The 17,564-nt window shown below is 42.5% G+C and overlaps 1 protein-coding gene across 12 annotated transcripts in view; it reads right to left on the minus strand.

Annotated features, from left to right (window-relative positions):
- The window catches only part of PTPRT (protein tyrosine phosphatase receptor type T), a 1,113,287-nt gene that overhangs the window by 141,557 nt on the left and 954,166 nt on the right, over positions 1-17,564 (minus strand). For 7 of the 12 annotated variants that reach the window (XM_043479841.1, XM_043479835.1, XM_043479839.1 and 4 more), the window contains one exon: positions 16,685-16,714. The exons of the other annotated variants lie outside the window; for them this stretch is intronic. In XM_043479841.1, the coding sequence (XP_043335776.1) occupies positions 16,685-16,714 (30 nt within the window). The remainder of the gene's footprint in view (positions 1-16,684; positions 16,715-17,564) is intronic. 12 annotated transcript variants of the gene reach the window in all.

Below are 17,564 nucleotides of genomic sequence, written 5' to 3' on the forward strand. Positions count from 1 at the left end.
AGACAAAAAGAGACAGAGAAGGAACTTACAGTTGCCAGGGAGAAGGATGGGGAAAGGAAAAGTTAGGGAGTTTGGGATGGGCAGGCACACATTGCTATATTTAAATGGATAAACCAACAAGGGCCTACTGTCTAGCACATGGAACTCTGCTCAATATTAGGTGGCAGCCTGGATGGGAAGGGGAGTTTGGGGAGAATGGATACATGTATATGCATCGCTGAATCCCTTTGCTTTCCACCTGAAACTATCACAACATGTTAATCAGCTATACCCAAGACAAAATAAAAAGTTAAAAAATATATGTTTAGACATTGCCCAATGTCCCTGTGGGGAGGGGAGTGGAGAGTAGGCAGACCTGCCCTGACCCTGATTGAGATCCACTGGTGAATGAACACCTATGAACATAATAGTTTCACCTTTAGTAAATACTACCATGTGCTAGGTACCTTGAAACCACCTGTAATCCTCACATATAGTAACACTGTAAAGTGGTGATTACTTCTTCTGTTTCAGAGATGAGGAATCTGAGGCTCACAGAGTTAATCCTAAACTCTTAGAACAGGTAAAGGGACCAGGTGGGATCTGACCCTCAGTTCTTCAGTCTGAAGAGCCCTGTTCTCTCTTTCTCAGCCTCCTCAGATCCTTCTCTTGGACAGAAAATGATCAGTTACAGCCTCATAAATGTCTAACAATAGGGGGCCCATTCAGGAAATTATGGTGCATCCCTGGATGGAATATTATGCAGCTATTAAAATGATGGCACACCATTAAAAATGATAACTATGTCACCCCATAGGAAAGTGCTAACTGGATTACATTAAGTTAAAAAAAAAAACACTAGAAAATAAAATGTGTCTACACTGTGATTACTACTATGAGAAAGTATGTCGAAGCTGATGTGTTAGATTGGAGGTATTAAGGATAATTTTCCTTTCTTCTTTGATATCCATTATTGTTATCAGAATGTCTTTACGATCGTTATTTTTAAGTAGGACCAGTTTAATGAAATTTGAGATGTTAGCTTTGTCATAGGTGTGTCTTCCACCTGAATTAGTGGAATCCAAGCTACTCTAAATCCTTGAGTGAGGCAGGGCTTTGACACACTCTTGCTGCCCCCGCACCCAGCAGCACTGGTGCTGGTATGTCTCTGAACCAGCACATCTTTCCTTGAGCTGACCAGCTTTCTCCGAGCTCAGCCAGCTGGAAACACAGGAAAAATGGCTCTGGTAGCAGCGGTGTGCATCACCTGGGGAGCCAGGGCTGTGAGGAACACACAGTTTGTGAACAGCAGATGTATCGGTCCATCAGAGAGTACTGAGCGCTGCTCTGGTCTCATGCATTATGCATTAAGAGTGGCCGGGCACCCTGGCCTGGCCGTGTGGGAGAAGTCTTGCACAAGGAACATCTGATGAACTGATTGAAATGTCAAAATGGCATTAAGGATAAATGAATGGAGGTGTTCCTGTGCCTGTAAGAAGCAGTGCCGGCAAGATGACAGGCAGCCGGCGGGCTGTTCCTGAGCCCAAAACAGCCGGCGTTTGCCATGGAGACTCATGGTCTGTATGCAAGGTGAGGTGCTTTGCGGGGAGAAGAATAAACAGAAATTCTCCAGCACTTATGTGCCGTAAAATCACAAGCATGAGATAAATTAATTAGTGTACACTAGAAAGGCGGCTGGTCTGTCTGTGCTCTGGGGAAAGCCAGAATGGATGGCACCGGGCTGGAGATGACGGGTCTCAACACCAGCCGCCGAAAGAAAGCAATGGAGTTTAATGTGCGGTCATAAACTGCAGCTGATGGAAAGACATGTGCGGGCTGTGTTGGCTCTTTTCCTAGGTACCATTTCTGTCTACTGCTCCAAGCCCTTTGTCTGTGGACTAAGAGTCTTAGGGCAGTGATCCCCAACCTTTTTGGCACCAGGGACCAGCTTCGTGGAAGACAATTTTTCCATGGATGAGAAGAGAGATGGTTTCAGGATGATTCAAGTGCATAACATTTATTCTGCACTTTATTTCTATTATTATTACATCAGCTCCACGTCAGATCATCAGGCATTATTAGCTCCTGGAGGTTGGGGACCCCTGTCTTAGATGACTCTAGGGAGACCTGGAATGGCTACCACTTGCTTCTAATGCTACCATGAGTGACGGTGGAGGGTGATGATGGTAAAGCTTCAACACAGGGGGAAGCTCTCAGGAAGCCTGACTTCCCCAGTGGCATCCTACAGAGGGGGTGGTCCATTCTCCGGTGATGGGAGGCTCACTACCTCACATTCAATTTTTTGGTTCTGTGGGAGAAGCACTGTTAGGAAGTTCTTTACACTCCTCCAGCATCTTCCTCCGGGAATTAACAACCACCAAAGTAAGGAGAAAAGCTAAAGCTCACTGAGCATTTGCTAGGTGCCAGGCACTGTGCCCTGGTCAGGGTACCACCTTTCTTGTATCAGCCCCATATTACAGCGAGGAAAAGGAAGATCAGAGAGGGTGAGAAACATGCTCAGGAGTACACAGCTTGTATATGACAGAGCAAGACCCAAACCCAGGTCTGCTTAGAACTAAATTGTAACATCCTAACTATTACACAGTTTCAGGCTCCAAAATCCTCTTAACACTGCCTGGCTTTTTTGCACAACACAGAACATAAGAAGGCAAGGCAGATGGGAACTAACATTTTGAACACGTGCTGGGTACTTTGCTAAGTCCCTGGTCTGGGTTAGCCTCCTCCATCTTTTCATGCAACGGCCTTGTGTATGTGAAGTAAGTTACTATTTCTCCACCCAAGACCTCTCTTTTCTTCTTTGGTTTGTTTCCATGTACATTTATTTTTTATATACAAAAGTCAGTCTAATTTATACTTAACAGTGAGCAGTAAGAATATGAAATAAGAAGAACAGGACCATTTATAACTGCACACACACACACAAGGAACATTCAGGTATAAGTCCACCAAAATATGCATGGGACCTGCATACCAAAAACTACAAGAGGGTGATTACAGACATTGAAGTAGACCCACGCAAATGAATAGACATACCATGTTCCTGGGCCAGACAACTCAATATTGTTAAGATGACAGATCTTACCAAACTGATCTACAGATTCAATGCAAGCCCAATCAAAACTCATCAGGATTTCTTACAGACACAAACAAGCTGATTCTAAAATGCTATTATACATTTATTCTTAAAGAAAGAAGGGAGGAACAAAAAGCCTTCAGACCTTAACTGTTCAGAAAATGAAATGCGACACCTGTTGTCATGTTAACTATCATAATCGTTGGGTACATTTTTAAATAAAATTATTTCTCTGTGTCTGGCAGAGCTGAATGTGAATAAAATCCCCTCCATGGCACAACCCTATTTATAAGACACTCTAAACAAGACCATCTTAAGAGACAAAAGTTTGCTCTATAAAATTAGAAGTGGGACTCAAGAGACCTATTTTTAAAAAGTCACAAAGCAACCCTAATCCTATCCCTCTTTAATCTCTGTCTGTATTTCTCCAAAGCAGATTATAAAACGTCATAAAATTGTAAACAGATGATCAATCTTATTCCTGTTTAATTTTTGTCCCTTTTATACAGTAAGTGTATCAAAAGGAATGTCCCCCAACCTCCTTACAATTTGAAACAATGTGTTATAAACTTTCAGGTAGGGACCAAGTTTGATGGGATAAGTGATGACTGACTTATTCATCACTTATCCCACCTGGTGTGAGAGGGTGTAACTCTTATCAGTTTTGCTGCCATATAAATTCTTCAGAATTATTGTCATACCCACCTCCCAACCCATGATAAGATCACAGCACTAGTAACTGGTGACTCTGTTTCAGAGATTTCTTTCTTCCTATAGTCTGTGCCCTGGTCACTACGGTGAGCCTTCATTTCCTTACACTTAAAATGATACCTCCTCACTGAAGAGACTTAAAAAAAAAAATCCCAAGAGATATCTACAGGAAAGAACTTTATACACTGCACAACATGAGCGGACATATTAACATAAAATACAACAATAGCAACTACACTGTGCTGAGCACCTTCTAATGTACCAGACACAGAACAGACGCTGCACGTGTAATCCTGATAAATTCTCACAGAAACCCGCCACATTTGGTCTTACTATTCCCCTTTTATAAGATGTGGAAACAGAGGCTTGCAGAAGTTAGGTTAGACAGTAGGAGTCCAGGGTTCAAATGCAAATGGAATCCATGTTCTTTTACAACAATGCTGCTCCCAAGTTTCAAGTACTATTCTCTTCACTGTTCAGAGCTAAGGCTGTTTAAAGTCCTTAAGGAGTGGGAGATGAGATTACAGAAGTATGATTTATTCAGTAAACTGCCCCCAGACTGGATGGCTGGAAGACACCTGCCTGGCAATATAGTGGATGGATACACTTTGCATCAGCCATGGAGCTCCTGGAAAAACCTTAGATCCTACATTTTCAAGGTAGGTTTGCTGTGTAAAGCAAAGATAAAAGAACGTATGAAATCCCACATCAACCATATCTAAACTTAGGTTTTTCACCAGAAGTTCTCTGTCTCATCAGTAGATGTCCAAATAATAAATGGCACAGGGAAGCAAGAACAAAGTAAAATAAAGTATAGGCATTCTTAGCTTTTCTCCATTTGTAGGAAAGTGTATTGTTGCCAAGCTGTTTTCCAAAACAAAACAAGCCTTCTTTAATCCTGAGGCTCGATTTGGTTTATACCCTTAATAAAACAACATTTTCACTCTTTACAAAAATGAAATCCTCCCAGTAAAAACAGGGTGTTGGTCAGACTAATCTTTCAATATTTCCTCTTAAAAAACATGGGTGGCTGTAATATACCCAATATTTCCCACTTTTCCAGAATGTTCTGCATAGTGGTTCAAAGACATTGGAATGAAAAATTGCTCCAGAAATGAACTTATTTACAAAACATAAAATAGACTCACAGACATAGAAGACAAACTTAAAGTTACCAAATAGGAGGTAGGGGGGATAAAGTAGGAGTTTGGGATTAAAATATACACACTATTGTATATAAAATAGATAACCAACAAGGACCCACTGTATAGCACAGGGAACTATATTCAATATCTTGTAATAACCTATAATGGAAGAGAATGTAAAAAAAAGAATATATATTTATATATGTATAACCAAATCACTTCGCTGTACGCCTGAAACTAACCTTGTAAATCAACTATTTACAATAAACACTTAAACCAAGAAACAATAAAACTGCTCCAGAAAGAAGCTCATCCAACACTCTTTTATTCTGATAAGAAAGATTTCATAAGCAGTATTGAGGTTCTTGAGGATTCATTAATGAAGGGAATGCTTATGAACAAATATTTCTTAGGAGATTGATCATGGTTGAGGGGTCTTTATTCCACCAACACCACTATGAGGAGTAATTGCTATGAGATATTAAATACTATTTTAAAATGTGCCTGGGGTGTTTTGCCATTCATTTAATGGTCTGTACACAATTATGAACAGCATAAGGACTGTCTACCTCAATACTAATAGAAAGGAAATGGTGCTATCAAATAGTGATCTATCTTCTATGGACCCTGCCCTCCACACTCAGGTTCCAACATTTTAACCAAAGCTGTATCTGTCTGATAATCTTGTAGGGCTAACTTTTCATCTGAGGTTCTGGGTTAGGTGGCCAGACCAAGAAATGCCTATATTCCATGATCCTGGCTTCTCAAACTCTCCCACATGAGTGGTTCTCAACAAAGGTTTCAGATCAGAGTAACCTGGAGAACTTTAAAATTTCTAGGTACCATTCAAGAACAGTGGAATTGGTTCTCTTATCTTTTTTTTTAGGTTGTGGCTGTGGTCCCCTCCCTGTGTGGCTATTCTTTTGAAACATACACCAATTCATCTGAGCCCTGTCCCCAGGAAAGAGGCAACATTCCCAACTCTGCCCAGAATAGAGTAGCCCCTTCCACGTTCGGAGAACCATGCCTCATTTAAGGCAGGTTTTCACAGCCATACCACAAAGGACAAGCCTGTCCCCCTGCCCCTGTATTTGGAAATATGACAGCCCTTCTACCTTAAACCCCAGTCTTTTCTCTGCCCACTGGTCCATGAAGTCATCTTGTGCTCAAATGACATTGTCTACCTTTGTGGTTTTTGCCAGAATCATTCATTGACTCTGAGCTCTCACTGAAATCAGCAGAGATGGAAACCAGGAGAGGGGGTGTCCTATCCAACTGCTCAGAGAAGTTTTCTAAGTTTAAGAATCACCATCTACAACTGCCCTACCTTCATTCTATTTGGCAAATTCTTCTTTCACGTAACTTATGCTTGAAGTTAATAAAAAGATCATCTTCCCCCGTTCCTGACAGACTACAACTGCTGTTCTAGCTTAGCTCTACCATTTGATAAATGGCAACAATCGAATGAAATGCATTTGAAATGGAAGCGAAAAGGGATGCACATTACATCATTTAATTTGTTAAGATGACCCCATGACTTGAGCACTATCATTTCCATTTTACAGATGAGAAGCTGAGACTCTGAGTGCTTAGAACTCACAGCTGCTATGCAGCGGAACTAGGATTCAAACTTTCTCCTACCTACTCCAGCCCTTTCTTCCTTTTTTTCCCCCCTGTCCAAGTTTTTCCTAGCATGTCACCTACCTGGTTATAAAAGTTGTGTGTGTGAGTATTTCAAGATAATGAGCCCAAGGAAAAAAGTGAGTGACCGCGTTATTTCTTCAGCAAAACATCTTGCCTCTGTTCTATACCAAGCATCCTATTTGGCCCTTTAGCCCATGATATCTTTCCTCAAAGCAGAAATCAGACACTTCCTTCCTTTGTCATGTTGCACTGCTCCTCTTTCATGCATTTACAATATTATTTTATAACTATTAATATGTCCAAGTCACGTTTTAAGCTCCTTGAGAGAAGGGTGTTCCTTTCAAGTGAAAGTATTAGTTGCTCAGTCGTGTCTGACTTTGTGACCCCATGGACTGTAGCCTGCCAGGTTCCTCTGTCCATGGAATTCTCTAGGCAAGAATACTAGAGTGGGTAGCCATTCCCTTCTCCAGGGAATCTTCCTAGCCCAGGGGTTGAACCCTGGTTTCCTGCATTACAGACAGATTCTTTACTGTCTGAGCCACTAGGGAAGCCATTTCTTTCAAAATACTTATTTACACCTAGCTCAGTACTTAGTACAAAGGAATTGCTCAGTAAATGTTCGTGAATGAGAAGAATGCCACTTAAACAACACAGCTGTTCTGAAATGTAGGTGTTATTACTTCCATTTTACAGAGGAGAAACTGAGGTTGAGATGGAGTGAAGTCACTTAACTGAAACTGGAGCCAGAATGCCCAGGCTTTTTTCCTACACAGCACAGAAACCTGTCTAATAATATCTTGCTAAGTACCTCCAAGCCCAATGAGACAACTAGGTAATAAGTGGGAAAGCACTTTGGAAGAGATAAAGCTGTATATACAAACAAGATGCAATCATTATCATCGTCATCAACACTGCAGAGCTTAACTAAAGCACTTCCTTCCATTAAAAGCACTTTGCTCAAACACTTAGAAAGGCATTTTCCACTTTGTGCGTCTCAGGATCTTAGCTTTGCTACAGCCCGAGCAGCAAGAGCTGTTCTCAGATTGGGGATATCTGCTGAAGGTAAGGGCTTTCAAAACCGAAGTCCATTCGTGCCCTGGTGACACACTGTTAAGGGGGCACCGTGGCTGGGCACTTAGTTCTCCTTAGCTAACCCTAATTCTCTCCTTGGGCTGATTCAGAAACAGGATCTTACTACACTCTTCTGGGCTACACCGTGAGCTTCCTGAGGCAGAAGCGGTATAGGAAGATGCCCACAGTCCTTCTGCCCAGCACAGGCACAGGTGAGAAGCAAATGCTGATGAATGAACGAATGCCTAAGGAAGGACTTCTTAGAGTTTACTTATCAGTGGTCAATGAAAGTGGTAATCCAATTAGTTTGTAAACAGTGTCCACAGACAATGAAGTATGCATGTTCAAGTGGTAGGGGGCCATATATATATATATACATAAATCTACTTGTCAATGGAGAGTGACCAAACTGAATAGGGGTGTTACAGATTGGGTTCTTGGAAATTTGACTTTCAGAGATTTACATGTAGGAGATATATTAGAAGGAGCTTTGGCGGGGTGGTGGTCAACGTCTGGGGGAGGGGAAGAGCGGGGAGGGGAGGGCAGGGGGAAAGGAGGGAAGGAGAAGGGAAGGAAGGAGAGGTAGAGGGAGGGGAGGGGAGGGGAGGGGTAGGGAGGGGAGGGGAAAAAGTGGGCAGAGGGGAGGTTGAATGGTGATGTAGCTGCAGTGAGGGTTTAAGCCAACCCTGTGGACAACTCTGATACTGGACTGATTTTTACATCCTGTAAAAGTCAGCTACTGACCAGTTATTGGAGGACCTTGGGTGAGGCAGTTCTGAAGACCAAGTCATCCCAAAGCAGGCAGTTAGCCAAGAACTGTCTGTCAATAGCAGTTGTACCACCTGAGGGGTAAGTCCATCTCTGAAGGTGGATCTGAGCAGCAATCACAACAGTGTCCACAGAAACATCTCTTTCCATCCCTCTTTCACTAGGTCACTCCTCTTCATTATGAGAGAATCCCCCATTCTTTTACCTTCTTTATAAAGTTCAAATGTGTTTACAGAATAGAAATATGTAGAATCACACACCTTTCTAAGTCTCAAGGCATCACTGATACTTGGTTGGTTTCAAAATTTTAAAGCATAAATTTGAAACAAGTATAAACATCTTTTGCCACCTTTGAAGAGAAACACTCATTTGTATTTCCCGTGATTAAGGTGACAGAGGCTCTGACTTATAGATTTGCTCTGTTTGGTATTCATGATGGATGTGTTTAGACTAATTCAATAGAGTAAACAATAAAGCATCCATTCAGTTGCAATCCTTACCCAACTCTATCTGTACACACAATCTAGCCCAGTGCATTAATACCTGTCTTGTTGCAACAGCACTGGTTAATTTTATGCATTTATAATTGTGACATGCAAGTACCTTTGTACACTAAAACCAATAAAAAATTACAAATAGATGATCTGAAAGCCCTACCATCACCATATGCCATAATAACTGAAAATGGCTAAGAGTGGAATATTCTAAGTCAATGAGAGATGAAACAAAATGCGCATTATCCACCTCACACATACACCCATCTGTGAGTGTTCATTCCCATAATCAACACAGCAACAAAGAGAAAGACGTGCAAATAACCCAGGGCGGTATAATCTGAGAACGGTTCATGAGGGTGAGTCAATGGGTGAATGAATGGAAGGTGAATGCACAGCAGAGTTATGAATGAGCCTAGTACTGGTCTGTGGGAGTTGAGGAGGACCACCTAAAAAAGCGAATAATATCCCCTTTTTAAAGATACTAATGCAGCCACTATGGAGGCTCCTCAAAAAACAAAAAAATAGATTTACCATATGATCCAGTAATTCCATTCCTAGGCATATACCTAGATAAAACTATAATTCGAAAAGATACATGCATTGCTAGGCTCACAGCAGCACCACAAGAGCCCTGACATGGAAACAAACCTAAACGTCCATCAACAGACGAACAGACAAGGAAGAAGATGTGGTACATATATATAATGGAATATCACTCAGCCATCGAAAAGGATGAAATGATGCCATATGCAGCTACATGGATAGAACTAGAGGTTATCACACTAAGCCAAGTCAGTCAGAAAGAGAAAGGCAACTATGATATCATATGATATCACTTACATGTGGAATCTAAAATATGATACAAGTCAACATATCTATGAAACCAAAAGAGACTCACAGACATAGAGAACAGCCTTGTGATTGCCAAGGTGAGGGTGGGTTGGGAGGGGATGCACTGGGAGTTTGGGATTCTCAGAGGCAAAGTATTATATATAAGATGAATAAACAACAAGATCCTACAGGGAACTATATTCAACATCCTGTGATAAACCATAATGAAAAAGAATACACACACACACATATATATATGTGGGTGTGTTTATACATACATACATATATATATTTGCTGTACAGAAGAAATCATAACACTGTAAGTCAACTACATTTCAATAAAATTAAAAGCAGATAATGACACTAGAATTTTCCAGGCATGGAGGGTGGGTAGGCATTCCAGGAAAAGGGGATTGCAGGTGCAAAGGTGGGACCCTGAGCAAACGACAGTTATATCAGGGTGATGTGAGGATCAGGAGAATCAGCATGCAAAATATTAATCTGAGTTGTGTGTAAAACACAGATTCCCAGTTCACACTTTCAAAGGAACTGAGTGGGTCAGTGTGGGGCCCAGGAACCAGAATTTTCACCAAGGTCTTCCCCTTGGCTGAAGAGCTGCAGCGTGGCAGACATCTCTGACTTGCCTTCATGGTAATACCATCTATTTTCACTGTCAACATGTTTGCTGTCAGCTTTCGGTAATTGATACTTATCATCTTTAAATGGCTTCCTTCTATTCCTATTTTTCTTCATTTTTATTTGAAGTGACTGACGAATTACATAAAATACTTTTTGAGTATCTCTTGATATCATCATTTCAAATTCCTCTTTAAATGTATTGAGGCAATGACATTTGATTTGCAACAGCCACTGGTGTGAAAAGGTGTATGCATTTCAGAAAAAAAAAGAGGCAGTTTCTTATTGTGACTGAAAGCCTACTAAAGGCGAGGCATTTTCCAAACAATGTCTCACTGAATCCTTGCAAGATCTCTGTAAGGAATGCACTTCTTAAAACGTGTTACTTTTATATAAGAATAAAGCTGATCAACAATGTTGTGTTAGTTTCAGGTATACAACAAAGTGATCCAGTTATATGTTTCCCTATTCTTTTTTCAAATTCTTTTCCCAATTAGGTTGTTACGGCATACTGTGCAGAGTTTCCTGTGCTATACAGAGGGTCCTTGCTGGTTATCCATTTTAAATATGACAATGTGTACATGCCAACCCCAAACTCTCTGACAACCCCCTTCTCTTCCCCTCTGGTAACCATAAGTTCAATCTCCAAGTCTGTGAGTCTGTTTCTGATTTGTAAATAAGTTTTAAGGAATGCATTGTTAATTCCCACTTTATAAATTAGGAAACAGACTTTTTAAAAAGTTATCTTAAAGCCACAGAAGCAAGAAACAGACAGGGTCTGGAGTCATCTAAAAACTGTTACTTTTTTGGTTGGTTTGTTTAAGAACAGATCATCTCCCTGTTGACTTTAGCTGTTATGTCTTTTAATTTCATCTCGCTCATTCATTCCACAAACATTGACTGGGGGTTCACTGTGAGTGTCAGGGCACCATGGGGAACGTGCTAATGAAAAAGAAACATCCCTAAGACACATTTGCTCCTGCCCATGATAACACAGTGACGGCAGTCAGAGCTGGAGAAAAGGGACATTCCTGTAGGTAGAAAGAATCAGAGACATCTTCCTCCGAGAGCTGATGTTTGATCTGGACCTTGAAGAAGAGATGCAGGATTTAAAGTGGGAAGCTGCTCTACAGCACGAAGAGCTCAGCTCTGGGCTCTGTGATGACCCAGGTGGCTGGGATGGGGGTGGGGTGGAAGGGAGGCGATACATGTACACTCAGAGCTGACTCACGTTGTTGTGTAACCTTATACCCCAATCAAAATAAATAAATAAATACATATGCTGGAATGGGGAGAAAGTGAAAGGACGTGAAAAGTCCAAGCATTCCAGAGTGCACACAGAGAGCAACCCAGGAAGTACCCTCCTCTGTGATGCTCAAAGAAGGTGCAGTGAAGCAGGTAAGTGCTCTCTGTCAGAACGGCTGGTAAACCTCTTGGTGCCTTTGTAACGAGGACTACACTAAAACGTCTCTGTCCAAAACAATTACTGTGCCCATCACGTGCCTTGAGGTAAATTAACCTGTGAACACACGCTGACTCTTAATATCGTTTTAAAAAGCAGATGCTAAGCCAGTCATTCTACAGATAACGCTTGTTCATTACGCCTCATGAAAATGCTGGCAAGTTGCTATTACCATTTTGCAGATGAGAAACTGAGGCTCAGAGTGGTTCCGTGACAGCTCAAGGTCTGAACAACTGGACAGAAGAGGCAGACCTAAATTGTGATCTAAGTCTGACACCAAAACCCACATTATTTTTGCTTTTAAAATGTGTACCAGACAGTGAAGGACTCCACTCTAGACTCTTTTGTCCCTAGATCCCAAAGGGCCTTCCATCCATAGCTCTGTTTACCCGGGACATTAACTTCATTTTGGTCACCTCTTACTCTAACCCCTCAACTACCACTGATCTGGCAGCCCAGCGCTCTCAGCTCTGACCACATGGTAAGTCTCTGGGAAAGCAAAGACAGGATTGCCTCAAGCCTCCTTGCCAGCCAGGAGCAGCTGCCACTTCGTGTCCTGAGCAAGGCACTGCTGTCCCTGCATAGAACTGAGGATACACAGGCAGAAAAACTTGCACTCAAATCCTGGTGCTCCCACAGCCTGGCCAAGAGCCCTCCAAGCACATGGTCCAGGCAGGAGCCCTTAAGTCTAATGAGAAGGATGGGCAGGGCTTGGGGGTATGGGCTCCTGGATTCAAACCCAAGCTCTGCCACATCCTGGCTGTGTGTATACACAAGTCCTCAAACCTCAGTCTCAATGTCTAAATAGACTCAACACATTAAGCCTCACAGGCTTGTCCTGAGCATTACATGAACCCCACACATCACACCAGCTAAAAAACAACCAAAAAACAACATAGCTACCAGCCTCCTTCTAGGCTGGTTCAGCTGCCATACAAGGGTACAGCGCATTATGTGTGTGTGCATGTGTGTGTGTGTGTGTGTGTGTGTGTGTGTTAGTTGCTCAGTTGTGTCTGACTCTTTGCAACCCCATGGACTGTAGCCCACCAGGTTCCCCTGTCTATGGAATTCTCCAGGCAAGAATACTGGAGTGGGTAGCCATTCCCTCTTCTAGGAGATCTTCTGGACCCAGGAATCAAACCTGGGTCTCCTGCATTGCAGGCAGATTCTTTACTGTCAGCCACCAGTGTACATCATAGAAGCTCATAAAACAGGATGAATCTTGAACCACATCCTCTCCCTATCTCAAAAGCAGGGATAGGAAGACTACGGCCCTCAGGACAAATCTGGCCCATTCTCTGAATCTTCTAAATAAAATTTTATTGGAACACACTCCTGCTCATACATTTACATTCTGCGTGGTTATTTTCATGTTACAGCATCAGAGTTGAGTAGATGCAACAGAGAGTCCATAAAGCCAAAAATATTTACTATTGATTCCTTATTGAAAAAGTTTATGGAGCCTTGATCCTGTGTATGGGACCTTTCAATGCGGGGGAGACATTGAGGGCCTCTTGACTTTGAAAAAAACATTTCTCTGTTCCTCTCCCACCCACACTTTACATCCTCTTTCTATAGTTTATCTATTTTTCACCTTACCTCTCTTGGTCATCACATAATACCTATACTACTTTTTTTATATATGGTGTTTTTTCTCTGTCTCCCCCCACTAAAACTCTTCATGTGGGCAGGGATTTTTGTTTGTTGAGCTAACTCTTACATCCCAGAACCTTGACCAGTGCCTGGCATGTAAGTAGGAACTCCACAAAAACTTGTAGAATGAATGTGAATTTCACTGTTGAGCCAAAATGTGTTGGAGGCTTTCTCTTTCAGTGGATGATTTCAGGGCTTTTAGAGGGATGGGTGACTCCATAACCTCTGCGAGGAGGGTATTCTATTTCCTGTTTTATAGATGAGACAACTGTGACTAGGTAAGTCAGTGCTTCTCAAACTTAAAGGTGCACATGAATGAACTAGGGATCTTGTCACAATGCAAGTTCTAGTGCAGAAGACCTGAGCTGGAAATGTTAGTGCTGCATTTCGTTTTTTGTTTGTTTGTTTTAGGCTGCACCATGTGGGATCTTCATTCCCTGGCTGGGGATGGAACCGGTGCATCCTTCTTTGGGAGTGAGGAGTCCCCATCACTGGACTGCCAGGGAAGTCTCAGAAGCTGTGTTTCTAACAAGCTCCTGCATGATGTCAGTGCTTCAGGTCTGTGGCCCACAGTTTGAACAGAGACGGTTTAAAGCACCCACTCAGGGTCTCTACCTGAGACGTGGAGGAATGGAATTTTGAATCTGGAGACCATGGGGGTCCATCATTTCCATTCTGTTCACCCTTCATCATCTACATGCACCCCTCAATCCTTTGGTTTCACAAGACCTGTCACACACACCCTCCTTGGCTCCCTGTCCCCAAACACTTTGTCTCCAGACCTTTCTTTTCTCTGGGTGCCTCACCTCCAGCATCTTCAGCCACTCCATCCTGCACAGGCTCCTCTACATATAAATTCCAGGACTTTCTGGCCCTTCACGTGGCCAGTCTCATGTTTCTCCTCCCTTTTAGGGCCCAATGGTTAAGAAGAAGTTATCCTTCTCATGGGACCTAGGCAGGCTGGCTTCCTCCCTCAAGGCTACCCCAGGACCTGCACAAGTGACTTCTGCTGGCCGAGGGCCATGCCCAAGCCCTTCCATCTCTCTGCAGCACCTGCTACTGTCTAGTCCACCTTCTGCAGGGGACTTCACTCGGTTCTCTGTGGCTCTCCTCTTACCTTGCTGTCTGCTTTGCCCGTTCTCCTCCTCCTCTGAATCTAACTATGCCCCATTCCTGAGCTGGCATGAGCATCACACCCTAGGATCTGTCACTTAGAGCTCCAAGTCTGCACTGATTCAAAGACCCTTGCTTATCATTGCAACTTGAACCACAAGTACTTGTGTATCTTCCTCTGTACCTCCATACCGTTCGTGTTTGATTTCATCACAGGGCCCAGCACGGAGAATGGTACAAAGTGGGCCTCCAGACAGTGCTATGTACATTGGCTAACAGACTGAGGGGGCAGGTTGCCTGGAAGGCATTGCGTGCCCATACCTAATGTAGCACATTGATTCTGTAAAAATCTCTAGAAGACCAGAGGCACCATCAGGGGCCACCACTTCAGCCCTGACTCCTTATGGTTTCTGAAAGGGGAAACAAAAGAAAACTTACATTGCAGGAGTGCCAATTTACTTGCAAGGCATGTTACAAAATTCCTCATTCCCTACAAGTTAGGCACTATTATCCCTATTTTAGAGTTAAGAGGAATGAGGCTGAAAAAGTTCAAAAAACTTGCTCAAGGCTATGTAACTGGTGAGTGACAGAGATGTAACTTGAACCCAGAACTCTGACTTTTTCTGACTTCTTCCACGGCGGCAACAATACCCCATACTGTCTCATACCTCTTTGTCTTTGCACATGCTGCTTTCCCTGCTCAGAATTCTTATTTCTTCAGTCCTAGATAAGCCTATCTCTAAAAGCACTGATAACTATCCCCTCCCACTAAAAAAATTAGTCACACAACTAAATGTCCCCATACCACAATACATGTACCTGTAGGTACCTCTCAGCTGAGCTATCAAGTATTTAATGTTGGGCTAGTCTCTCTGATAGGTTTGTACATGAGGGTAGGGTTCAAAGTCCTGGCCATCTCTCCATCCACAGTGTCTGGGTCATAATGTGCATGTTCAATGCATGTTTCTCAAATGAATGAATGCACAAATGAAGCAGGTTGTCTGGTAGTTTTGGTGCTGGTGGCTGGGGTTCATTGGTTCCTATATAACATCAGGGTGGTGATCCCTGAAACTCATCTGCTCACTGCATGGACCTATTGACCAGGGACCCAAATACTGAGCAGAGAGATGGGGAGGCTGGCTCCCTCCTCATCTGTGAGGGCTTCAGCAGATGATCACTAACAGTTATGGTCTCTCTCACAAGGCTGGGCTTGCCAGAAGTGGAGCAAGACATGGAAGGATGGAAAATACACTTTACAAGGAGCAAGGCATTCTGAGTTTTAATCCTACTCTGATTTTACGTACTTCACGGACTTCTCTGGACCTCAATTTTCAAATATGGAAAATGCCTATTAGAAATGTGAGACTAATTCAGTGGCTTTCTAATTCTTCATTACCAAGGATCTATTTATGGAATTTTTCTCCTTTACCCTCACGTTGTGAAAATGAATCATAAAAAAAAAAAATGTTAGACAATCAACCATCTATAACTACCAGCAAAATGCACTGACAACATGATGTAACTGATGATAAACACTAGACTGAGATAATTCCAGACCCAAAGAAAGACCTTGGATGTTTTTGTCACCTGTGAAGCTGGTTCCAGATAAATTCCCTGTAGACTTTCTGAAGTAATGGAAATAGCCAATGAATTTCTTTCTAATCTTTGAGCCCTTAGGGCTATATATTTCCCAAGCAGACATAAATGGGCTTTGAAGTTGCTGAGATCAGTGGTTCTGTTTTATGTGTGCAAACCCTATAGGAGGATCGGGTTTTCCTCTTGCTGGAATTGGAGGTTTTCTAACTAGAGAATTATACTGACAAAGGAGAAACAGCCTTTTACGGCTCCAAAAAAAAAAAAGGTGGGGGGGAATCCAAGATGGAAGAAACAGAACAGACATGAACAATGACAGTGCATTTTCAAATGGAAAACAGCGAGGCAAAATCAAAACGTTGAGGCTACAGATGACTTAGACAGAAGTGAATATGAGAAACCAACAGACACTTGGTTGGTACAGGAAATGCATGCTACAGGTTGCCTTACAGGGCACAAAGCAAAGTCACCCCAGGTCGATACTTACAAGTAATAGGAGTAGGAATAAGCATTTCTTCTATATATTGATGGGCAGTCAGATGAAGGAAATGTCCAAAAGTGGGGGAAAAGAAAAGACAAACAAACAAGAATTAGATTTATAAGAAATCTTGGTTCTTAGAAATGCACATAGTATTACTCCCTAAGCTCAAGGAGATGCAAGTTTCTCAACTAGTCAGTGTCCCTGAGAATCAGACACTTGCAGTGGTAGAAGAAATGAAGGAGACCTCTCCTATGATGGAGAAACTCACTATTCATGCAGAGGAAGCCAGATCGCATTTGGCCATTTTAATGGTTTGAAAATTCTTATGGTTACTAAAACTAGTCTCCTGGTAATTATGATGTTTTGGTCTTAAGTCAGATTTCTGTGGCCATCTAGAACTAGTTTATGACAGTGCTCCTAAGATCTAAGGAAAACAATAATGACTTCTCTGTTAAGGTTAAACCACATCAGAATCTATGCAGTAAGATCACACCAAAAGCAAGGAAATTTTGTAGCCAGCATCCAACATGGCTGCCCAATGATCCAAACTTCCCAACACTCATGTCCAAGTGCAGTGACTTCCACACGCAATCAGGGTTGGCCCTAGGTGACCAACAGAATGTAGCAGGAGTTACATTCTGGGACTTTCTAGCATAGGACAAATAGAAGCTTTGTGGCTCTGTCTGAGTCTTTGGAACTTTCACTTGGAGGCCTCAGCCTCCATGTAAAAAGGCTAAGTATCCCAAGCTTGCTGTGGTCAGAAGAGACCATGTGGAGAAGCCACACGCAGAGGCCCTAAGACTGTATGAACAGAGAGAGGCTTCTAGCCACCGCCCAGCCAACTAGATTCTACCAACTAAGACCCTGGATATCACAGGACAGGAAC

Source organism: Cervus canadensis, chromosome 10 (genome assembly GCF_019320065.1).
Source record: "Cervus canadensis isolate Bull #8, Minnesota chromosome 10, ASM1932006v1, whole genome shotgun sequence".
Taxonomy (NCBI): domain Eukaryota; kingdom Metazoa; phylum Chordata; class Mammalia; order Artiodactyla; family Cervidae; genus Cervus; species Cervus canadensis.